This window comes from Oryzias latipes, chromosome 10, assembly GCF_002234675.1.
Source record: "Oryzias latipes chromosome 10, ASM223467v1".
In the NCBI taxonomy this organism is placed as follows: domain Eukaryota; kingdom Metazoa; phylum Chordata; class Actinopteri; order Beloniformes; family Adrianichthyidae; genus Oryzias; species Oryzias latipes.
Genome location: NC_019868.2, coordinates 16,181,622 through 16,193,138, shown reverse-complemented (window position 1 = coordinate 16,193,138; position 11,517 = coordinate 16,181,622). Strand labels below are relative to the sequence as shown.

Genomic DNA, 11,517 nt, shown 5'->3' with positions numbered 1-11,517 from the left:
AAGGGCCACAAGTGTGGAGCGGAGGGAAATTGGCACCACTAAACGGGATCCCCGAAACACCAGGCTGTCTTGCACACTTAACTCATGCCTTATTTTGAAATAGGGTTGCAAAACAGGACTTACTGATTTAGCAGATCGTGGCCACCGCTGTTGCACCTGCACACGCAAGGAGGAAAGCTCGGGGCAAGAAGATGAAGCATCTTCAAACTCTTTGGCTGTCACGGACACAGGAGTTGTAGCTAGTAAAGCCACCAACTCAGGTTCTGAGTCCTCAGGAGGAAAAGAAGCGGCTGGCAGAGGTAACCGTGAAAGGCAGTCAGCTGTTTGGTTCAGAGGCCCCGCTCTGTACACGACGTCATATGTGAAGCTGAGAAGGCGTGCAGACCATCTTGCAATGCGCATCCCTGCTCGATCAGCTCCTTTTGTAGTCAGAAGCGTTGTGAGGGCCTGATGGTCTGTGCGCAGTGTGAATTTTCGTCCCCACAGGTATGTCCGCCATTTTTCTACAGCCCAGACACACGCAAGAGCTTCTTTTTCCACTGTGGAGTATTTCCTTTCAGTGGATGACAATGTCCTTGATGCAAATGCAACAGTTCTTTCAGTGTTGTCCGGTTGCAGCTGGGAGAATACAGCACCCACACCATAATCAGATGCATCAGTGGAGATTATGGTTGGTAGCTCAGGGTTAAACAAGGCTAGCGCAGGGCTTTCTAGGAGTAGACGTTTTACAGTTAGAAAGCATCGCTGTGCCTCTTCAGTCCATACAAACTGTGTGCCTTGACGTAGACAGGCTCGAAGAGGCTCCACCACTGTAGCATAATTAGGAATAAATTTTCCATACCAGGATAGCATTCCCAGGAATGAGCGAAGGCTCACAGCATCTGATGGAGCAGGGGCCTGTGTGATGGCCTGCAGGTGCTCCGTGTCTGGTTTTATTCCCTCAGCGGTTACTAGATGTCCCAGGAACTTCAGGCTCGTCTGTCGAAAGTGGCATTTCTTGTCATTAAGCTGCAAGCCTGCTGTTTTGAGTTTCTGTCGGACTGTCTCTAGGGCAGCATCATGTTCATGTGCTGTGCGCCCGTAGCATATTATGTCATCGAGGTAGAACTGTACATTTGGCACTCCATGCAGCACTGTCGCCATTAGCTTTTGAAAAGCTGATGGGGCTGAGGCAAGACCATAAGGAACCCTGCAGAACCTGAACAGTCCCTCATGGGTGATGAAAGCAGTTAAATCCCTGCTGTCAGGGTGCAGCAAAACTTGGTGGTATGCGCTCTCCAGATCGATGGTTGAGAATAGTGTTGCACCTGTTAGCGCTGAGAGTAATTCCTCCATGTGAGGAAGAGGAAAACTGTCCACCACAATGGCTTTGTTAGGCTCTCGCAGGTCCACACACATTCGGATTTTTCCATTTTTCCTTTGTGTGACCACTATTGGCGAGACCCAGGGAGAAGCATCAATGCGCTCAATCACACCAGCTGAGAGGAGGCGGTTCAGCTCCTCTGACACAGCAGACCGCACAGAAAAGGGAAGGCGTCTCAATTTTTGACGCACCGGAACAGCCGTTTGCAGCACCTTCACCTTGTGTATGAAACCAACAGCACATCCAAGGGTTGCAGGGGCAGCTGGCTGAGACACAGAGCATTCCATTAGAGCAGCAGAGGGTAAAGACAGAAAATGTGTGGATGGCAAGTATGCAGCGTTGCCCTCAATGCGCAGATTGAAAGCAGCTATTAAGTCTCTCCCCATGAGTGCAGTTCCAGAGTCCACAATGTGAAATGTTGCAGGTTTTTCAAGGTTCTGTATGCGCACAATTGCCTCCATGCAGCCTATCACTGGAATAGATGTTCGGGAGTAGGTCACCAGTTGAACAGTGGGCTGATGAAGCGGAGCGCCCTTGAACTTTTCCTCATATATGCAGAGTGGCAAGATGGAGACGGCAGCACCCGTATCCACAGTCAGTTTCATCGACTGTGAGCTTTCAGCCACTTTGATGTTCACTGTAACTTGTATTCCACCTGAAGTGACTGATCTGTCCACCAACAGAAGTGTGTACTCTGGTAATTCAACTTCTTTAACTGTATGTGTCTGCAAAGATCTGCACACTCGTGCAAAATGGCCTCTTTTGTTACAGTTTCTGCAGGTTGCTTTGGTTGCTTGGCATTCACTTGAGTTAGCCAAGTGTTTCTCAGATCCACATCGGAAGCATGTGCGTGTAGAAGGGGTAGAATTAGATTTCTGTACGTGCTTTGCAGGAAAATGTTGGCGTGGCTGTCTACGCCTGCATGCTGATTTCTGTGTAGTTACAACTTGCACAGGTGCCTGCTGGATACCCGCCATTGACCTAGCTTGTTCATTAACGGACTCAGCTTGAGTGGCTAACGTGATAGCATCTGCTAGCGTCAAGTTAGTTTTAAGCAGGAGCCGTTCTCTGATGCGGGGGTCAGCAACATGCTCCACCAGCTGGTCCCGAATCATATCATCCGCATTAGCAAAGTCACATGTTGAAGCAAGTTCTCTTAGGGCAGCAACACTGCAAAAATGAAGTTTCTAACCTAGAATTTTAATCTTAAATTTAGTCCAATAATCATTTAAAACTTGTTTTAAGAATAATTTACTATGCAAGAGAAGAATTCATTAGATTATTAATCTTGTTACAAGATTATTAGTCTTTTATTTCTTACTTAGTTTTATAAAGGCTAAAATTAGTCATTTTACATGTACAACAAGATAAATTACTCGCAGAGGCTTGAATTTTTATTTTGTGACCACTTTTAGCTGTAAAGACTTGTTTCAAGACCTAGTAACATGTGGACTTGAACACTGCAACAGCAACAAAGCTGTTAAGAAAAGTAATATTGCTATACCTGTTCTGTAACCCTTGTGCTATCCTAGGCACTTTAACATTAGGAGTTGGGTCATCTAGACCCACTAGACAGTGCTCTGAACCTTTTTTCTTCAATGATTTTTGATCTTCACTGGTGTCCATGGATAACATGAAATCTTTCCACCTTTGTCATGGTAGGGAGAACATGTCAATGGAAGGGGGGGGGGGGGGTCATCTAAGATAGATAGAAAAAGGGATAACCCTTGTGCAAATCAGTAACAGAACACAACTGTCACAAAACCTTCCAATCTTTCCTGTAATGTGTTCCAAATTAATTATTTCTGAGACAAGGCCCAACTCCTTCTCATGTAAAAATATATGGGATGCTCTGTGCTGATATCATTTTGACAGCATTCAAAAAGCTGATTATGGTTGACAAGTGATTAACAGACATTTCTGAAGTTTAGTTTAGATGACCATTGTTTAAAAAATGTGCTTTGACTCAAACATAATACACATATGTCTAAACAACCAAGATAAATAATTTTAACAGGGAGATGCAAAGGCAGTGTTGCTTAGGAATTACAGTTTTCTAAGGAAACAATGGCTTAAATCGTTTCAGATGCTGTTCAATCAGATTTGTAAGTCTTAATACGCTCTGCATTGGTAAAACGGGTGCAAAAACAATCTGGACTATCTCAAAGTCTGAAATAACATGAACATACGGTACTCCTTTTCCTCCTGCGGTCAATACCAGCTAAGAAGGGAATGGGGGGACGGGAGGGTTTCATAAATAACACAAAATTTATTTTCCCTAGTATTACCATACAACAATAATAGAGGTGAGTTTTAAAGTAGTGTGTATAATATCTTCTAATTACATCATACAACTTTGTGGACAAAGGTACATGTTTTGCGGTAACCCTCTCACCCCCACCCCCCTCAAGTCATTTGGTTGCGCCTGTCCTGACGGTTGGAAAGAGAGGGAAAAGCAGCAGCCACTTTGAACCAGACCCTTCTGATAGCCTGTTCGGTAAGTTTTTCTGAGACTATTTTTATTTTATTAAATATTATTACTTCACTCAATGTGAACAAATATTGTTCCCCGAAGCCTAATGACAGCTAGGTATCCAAGCTAGTCGACAAGTGTGACGAGGCAGCCAGTAGCAGAGCGGCATTCCGTCTCTTCTAGGCATGTTCGTATGACCTAGCTTAGCCACCAGAATTTCTTCCATTTAGAGGAACGCGAGGCTGCAGTGTTTTCTCCGTTTTATGAATGAGCGTCACTAGATCAGTGCGTACTATACATGCAGGCTAATATTTTTTGTTGTAGTTATCTTCACCTCCCGGAAATTTAATCAGTAATCAAAAGCGAGCAGGTGCTGTTCCCCCCGTTTGCAAGGCTCCGTCCAAGAAGTGAATGCTGGGACATGAGGTCATGTGACAGGTTTTGAGTAAACTGATAGGCTGCAACCAATGTCTACAAACATAAAGGAGCAAACGTAGCTTAATGAAATACTATTGGATTGTGGTATAAAATAATAAATAAATAAAACAGCAGTTTTATTATTGTTTTATTTATTTATAAAAATCAATAATGACTTTTGAAAGTACTTCAAAGTATTTTTACACATAGAGCCACATGATAGTTCAAACCCAGGAAACGAGTCTGGAATCTCTCTTATAACTTGAAAAGTTAAAATGTAAAAGGAAAATAGTGTAAATAGGATATCTGTTTCCAAAGGTTTTTTTGGTCAGCTAAAAATGGATCATTTTATAAACATATATGCCATGAAGAAGATTTCAGTGTTTACTCTGCCTCACAGCATCTGTTTAGCTTAATTGAACTGTACAATCTTTTTGGTTATATTCGTAATTACTTATTATTTGTTGATAATGAAGTAAAAATGGATTTGATATCAACCTTAATTCATGTAGTTCTCTGACTAGCTTTGCAATGATACCTCCCTTACTTGGATTAGACAAGTTATGAGAAGGTTATGACACTAAGAACTCGTATCTTTGATTCAGATCGCAAATATGTTGTTGTTTTGCTGTTTCCTTCAGGAATAAAATTATGCCCTCTATGTGATCACTTAAAATGCTTTACCTTTTCTTATTTTTTTGACCTACCTTAATTATCCTTATACCATTGGATATTGATATTGAGACATTACAGCTATTGTTGTTTACATTTACATTGTAAACAAGCTTTTATATACAGCAGTGTAAGATGCTTTCTCATTTATGTTGCTCTAATAAATAATGGAAGTATAACAGTTCATGTCGGCTAAAACCCATTGTATAATTCAGAATATGTCTGATATCTTCACTGATTTTTATTTTTCATTTTGGCAGAAACGGATAGCCTCGATAGATGTATAGAGAACCAAAACCAAACCAAGATGCTGTCTGCCAGATCCTTGACCTCGGATTTCAGTCAAGAAAAGCCTTCATTGAAAGTGATGTCCTAAAAGAAGATGATAGACCTACAAAGATTCTGGAGGCATATCCATGTTTCAAGGAGCTTCATCATGTAAGCAATTTACTTGTGTTTTTGATTGGTTGTTCCCCCCACCGCCCATCTTTACTAAGGAGGCATTTTTGTATGTTACTTGTGTTTTATGTGATGGAGGAGCTGCGGTGGATCCAGGATATGGGAAACGGCAAATTCAGATGTCAAGTACAGGACAGATGGGAAGACTTCTGCTCACTAGTGCAGTTTTACAGAGTTTGGAAAAAAGTGTTGAAGCCTCCCATGAACTTAAGTGGAGGTAACTCATTTTACTGTCTTTTTTTGCATAATGTTTTCAGAGGTGTTGGTCAGAATTGCGTTGTTATTATGCAAACTGATATTCAATTTAATGTAAACTCAACATTAAGCTGAAAATGAAGTTAATAACTGAGTTATTCTATTATATTGTTCTATTTTAGTTGAACACAACGTTGCACTCTTCAGAGCACTCCCAACGCTTTTCCCATCTCCAACTTCACCCCTTAAGAAACTGGCACATGCTAGTGAAGCATTGCTGCATGTTCTAGAGGTGAGTTTTTGTTCCCATTTGAAACTTTGATTTTGTGCTTGATTTTTGTTTGTCTCTGATGGTCTGTAATAACTGTGGGTAGAGACTGGAAGGAATAATGTGAGGATCCCAGCATTTATTTCTGTTTTTTTTTTCTGCCACTAGATATGCAAAATGGTGTTAATGACACCTAAAAAGTCAAAGTCAACTTTATTGTCAATTCTTCACATGTGCATCACATACAATGAATCGAAAATCCGTTTCTTACTCTTTCGTGTCTGTTCAGTAGAAGAAAAATAAAAACAAAGTATACGTTTAGAATAAAATAAATAAGTAAAAAGAAAGAAAAAGATACAATTTACAATATACAGTGATGAAAGTCTTCCGGGAATTCCCGGAAATCCGGGTTTTTGAGCAAACCGAACGTACTTTCCGGGAAATAAAGACCTGATCTCTACGGACAAATCGCTTTCCGGATTAAAAAATGGTCTGAAATCAGCTAATTTTAGCTTTATTTTCTATATTTCTCCGCAGATCGCTTCCTCTATGGTCGTGGCCATCTCTCGTCTTCCCGGCCTAATTGACCAATGACGGGACGTTTTAGTTGCTTTCGGATGCGTCGACGGGTCTGATTGGCTCTGTCTGCACCACGTGGTCAGCGTGACTTGCTTCCCTTGAGACCAAAACTGGCGGACCCACGCTAAACTTTCACAAACACATCTGAAGAGTTTGCGATCAAATTTGTGTTAAAATAATGGCAGGCATCGTCATTATTGAGCGTGGTCACGACCTCAGTTGTGAGAAGACGATAAAAAACAAATTGAAGTGGTCTTGGCTGGAAAAAAAAGATTTTTAAGGTAGTGTAGGTCAAATACTTTTTTGTGTAAAATAATCTCAAAACCACATTTTGAAATAATTTCAATTTTAGTTTTGAGTTTCAGTTTTTATTTTGAATAAATTTCTCTATCTAATTTATTTGTATTTCCTAATTACCATGATTTAGTTCAGTATAGTTGACATTAATTATAAGTATTTGATGGTTTGGACCCGCACTCCCTTAAAAAATAATGTTTACAATGTTTAGCTTAGTTTGTATGTTTGTTTTGATATTTCCCAGATTACTTAGTATTGGTGTTAAAGAATTGATGTATTATGTTATAGAATTAAAGTTTAAAGCAGATCCCATATTTTGATGTAATTATAGTTTGAGAAAACAGTGCAAGTGGATATGTACATCAGTCATTTCTAAAGCAGAAATAATGTATAAATAACTGAGGTATTTTCATAGAATATCATAGTTACTGGTGTTCTTTTTGCCATTTGGGGCTTTGATGTTACTATATTTTAGCAATTGTATGTTTTGTAGCTTTAAGGAAAAGCGTAGATTGTAGGATTGTGTTACTTTGAGCAATTTTCCAAATTCTTTTTTAGGACCAGCAAGTCCTTAATGGAGAGTCAAACTAGGGGTTCGACTCTCCATATATCCATGGTTTGAATGACAAATCATGATGCTCCAATTAGTCTTAGTTTCTTGATAAAGAAGTGAATAACTAGCTGCCAGAATGCACCAGAATGCATCTAAGACCACGTATTTTTCCAAAATTTCGCTCTGTGCCCGCCATATCGCTCAAAGAAAAGTTCAGGGATTTTTTCCTTACCTGACTTTCATCACTGAATATACAACATAGGCAATTTGCCATAAAAGTGCGAGTGCACTTAAGGCAGTGTCTCAAGGCAGCGGGGGGGGGGGGTTCGTTTGAGCACTGTTCATGGGGGGATATGGGTGGTGGGTAGGTGGAGAGGGGAGAGGGTGTTTAGCATCCTGATGGCCTGGTGTGTGAAACTGTTTCTGAGTTTAGTGGTCCGGGAGCAGAGACTCCTGTACCTCCTCCCTGAGGGCAGAAGGCTGAACAGGTTGTGTGCAGGGTGGTGTGCATCCTTGATTATTGTTAGTGTTTTTCGGGTGAGGCGGGTGATGTATAAGTCCTGCAGGGAGAGGAGTGGTGTTCCAATGATTCTCCTGGCTGTGTTGACTATGCGCTGCAGGGCTTTCCTGTTGCTGTGTGTACAGCTGCCCCCCCACACAGTGATGCAGCTGGAGAGGATGCTCTCGATGGTTCCTCTGTAGAATGTGGTCATGATGGCTGGTGAAGCACCTGATCTTTTTAGTTTCCGCAGGAAGTAGAGACGTTGTTGTCCTTTCTTTGCCAATGATGTGGTGTGGGCGGTCCAGGAGAGGTCCTCACTGATGTGAACCCCCAGGAATTTTGTGCTGCTCACTCTCTCCACAGCAGTACCATCAATGATCAGTGGCAGGTGTTGAGTGTGGCCCCTCTGAAAGTTGACAACAATCTCCTTTGTCTTGCCGACATTTAGCAGGAGGTTATTGTCTCTGCACCATTTTGTCAGCAGATCCACCTCTTCCCTGTAGTTGGTCTCATCGCCCTTGGTGATGAGACCCACCAGGGTTGTGTCGTCTGCAAATTTCACAAGGTGGTTTGTGCTGTGGGTTGTTGTGCAGTCATGTGTCAGCAGGGTGAAGAGCAGCGGACTAAGCACACAGCCTTGGGGTGCCCCGGTGTTGAGAATGATTGTGTTTGAGGTGTTGTTGCCGGCTCGTACTGTTTGTGGTCTTTGGCTGAGGAAGTCCAGTAGCCAGTTGCAGATGGGGGTGTTAACACCCAGCTTGTCCAGTTTGCAAATGAGTTGCTGTGGTATTATTGTGTTAAATGCGGAGCTGAAGTCTATGAACAGCATTCTCACATATGCGTCCTTTTTGTCTAAGTGGGTGAGAGCTGGATGGAGAGCAGAACAAATGGCGTCCTCTGTCGATCGTTTGGGTCGGTATGCAAACTGGAAGGGGTCCAGGGTGGGGGGAAGAGTGGACTTGATGTGTGACATGACTAGCCTTTCAAAGCACTTCATGATGATGGGCGTTAGTGCTATGGGGCGGTAGTCATTGAAGCAGGATGGTGATGGTTTCTTTGGCACAGGGATGATAGTTGTCAAAAAAGCCTAAATACAAGCATCTACAAAAATTATATTAATTTTCAAAATGGCAAATACGACCCTAGTGATGTTTCATTATTACTAACAAAACATTTTTAGTAAAAGTTACAACATAAACTGTTTTACCCTAATTATTTTTATCTTTAGCCAACAGATGATCCTGCCAAATACCTGGAGAAGAGATCTTTCTCCAGCCCGGTGTTGCTCTTTGATGGGTCCTGCTGTCTCGTGGCAAGTGGAGAAACTCCCATCACCACCTTTGCCAAAGAAGATCTTGGCCATAGGTTGTTTTATCTGTTGGCTTACCACTACACCTTCCATCTTACCCATCCCAAGTTTGTGGCAACCCTACTTTGTCAGTCAGACAGAAATATTGAAGGACAATATTCACGAGCGGGACACCACAAGTTCATAAAAAAAGTTTTGGCAGAGTGAAACGTTTTTACTGAGTGGTAGAGCTCTCACGGTGAGAAATGAATGCCTTGTTTGGTGATGTTAACCAGAGACACTCTTTTTCTTATTTCTCTTAACCTCAGATTATTTACTAGTATGGCCTGCATCAGCGTTCATTAAGATTTAGCTGTAAACCTATGTTAAATTTTATGTTGAAATGCTTCAAGCAGTTCTTTGTATTTGTAGAAGCAGAAGTATTCTATGTTAACAGTGTATTCAAAGCAATTTTGAAAAAAGCAATATAAATAAATATTGTTAAGTATACTAATCCTGTATGCTTGTATTTTTCTTGTCTTGGTTTGAGCTACAAAAGCTAGTAATTACACAATACTAGCTTTAATTCAGCTAGCAATAAGTCTCAATTCTAGTATAATAACTCTTGAATTAAAAGCATATCTTCTTACGGTTATCTAGTTTTAGGGTCTTTTTACTCAAAGTGAGTAATAAACAACTGTCAAAGAAGAATTTATAAACTAGTTTTGAGACTTTTTTACCTAAAAAATAGTGCTTGAAATGAGTATTTTACTACTAATTTTGAGTTGTTTCTCTCTTTCTAAAAGCCAAGATATTTTTTCTTATTTTAAGATATCTTATCAAGTGAAATTATCTTACCCCACTGGCAGATAATTTCACTTGTTTTAAGACAATATAATCTAAAAATAAGTCTAAATTTCTTGTATTTAGACAGTCAATTTTTGCAGATATGGGTTCTTGAGCACCCTGCACTCTCTTTCTGAAGGTGTGGCGTTCCACGACCACGTTTACTGTAGGCGTAAAATGCGCGCGAAGCGCGGCAATGGCTGTAGCTAGCGTGGTACCTGTCTCTGGTAATGTGTGGAAAATCCGCTGTCCTTCGGAGCCCAGACAGTGTAGTAGTAAGGCACGTAGTCTTATCTCTGGCCATGCATCTCCACCGGCATTGATGACTAGAAGATAATTTTCAAACATCCGAATCCACGTCTTGAACGGCATAATCGGTTCTCCCGGGCACGGCATAAAAACGTCTGGAAACGGCACATTTGAAGCCATCTTTTTTCACTGCAGACTATGCTTGTAGGTTCGCCTCGTCGCCAATTTGTTGTGTAGCCGGCGGCAGAAATCATCCACAAAACGGATCTTGTTTCTGGACTTTATTTTCAGCTTCAACTCACTACAACATGCAGCAGCTCAACTCCACACTCCCTTCTTCTTCTCCTTCCTCAGTCGTAACTCCTGCTCACTGCTCCGCCTAGTGGCGTCACGTGCTATAACAATAGCTGAACACAACACACGGGCTCCGTACAAACAGCCAACATTTCAATTTTCTTAAATAAATAGTAAAAAAAAATGTAATAGGATGTCAGAAGAACTGCTGATGCTAAATAAAAATGAATAGATTCTTCCAAAGCCTCTTTGTGGAATTTTTTTTATCAAAGATTTTATGTTTCTAAATTTGCTGAATTATATCTGCAAAGATTTGAAACTTTTTTGAGTCAATGTTCCAACAAAACCACAATGATTGCTTAACCCTTGTGCTATCTTAGATGACCCCATCCTTGCATTGACATGTTCTTCCTACCATGACAAAGGTGGATAAAGGTGGAAAGATTTCATGTAATCCATGGACACCAGTGAGGTTCACAAATCATTGAAGAAAAAAGGTTCAGAAGTAAGAAATAAACCGCATGCTGACAAGATGGCGGACGGGTCGCCGGCGTAATTCGATGCTCCCAACAAAACAGGAAAATAGACTCCTCAGAATCCACTATTAACAAACGAAGATAAGCACTCAATGAAAGGAGGAGTCGAAACCAGAGGAAAAATGAAAAGACAAGACCAGATGAAGGGAAGAAATGTAGATAAAGCCAAAGAAGACGGAGACGAACGTGCTGGTGCTAACCAGCTAGCTGAAACCATGCGTTGTGGACTGGACTCCATTAGCAAAGAAATCCGTGACCTAAGAGCTGACATGAAACAAGACATGATCTCTTTGAAGGAGCAAGTTACAGAGGATGTCAAGAAGGAAATCACCGAATTGAAACAAGAAATCTACCAACAACTGGCGACAAACAATAAAACCCTTCAAACGCACGGAACCCAAATTGCCGACGCTGAACAACGCATCGCGCAAATCGAATCCTGGAACATGGATGTGAAAGATGCCCTCTCTAAATCTCTGAAGCAACAAAAAATATTAAAAGAGCGGCTCACGGACATTGAGGGAAG

The 11,517-nt window shown here is 41.2% G+C and overlaps 1 protein-coding gene across 2 annotated transcripts; it reads left to right on the top strand.

Moving 5' to 3' along the window:
- Nucleotides 1–3,070: 3,070 nt before the first annotated feature.
- On the top strand, nt 3,071–9,585 carry LOC111948014. 2 transcript variants are annotated; one of them, XM_023959213.1, is made up of 5 exons: nt 3,071–3,860; nt 5,186–5,363; nt 5,463–5,601; nt 5,762–5,871; nt 9,007–9,585. In XM_023959213.1, the coding sequence occupies exons 2-5, from the start codon at nt 5,205–5,207 to the stop codon at nt 9,292–9,294; spliced, it is 696 nt and encodes a 231-aa protein (XP_023814981.1). In that variant the 5' UTR covers nt 3,071–3,860; nt 5,186–5,204; the 3' UTR covers nt 9,295–9,585. The 2 variants fall into 2 exon arrangements, with proteins under 2 accessions (XP_023814981.1, XP_023814980.1); XM_023959212.1 differs by having other exon boundaries at nt 3,507–3,860; nt 5,454–5,601.
- Nucleotides 9,586–11,517: the final 1,932 nt, after the last annotated feature.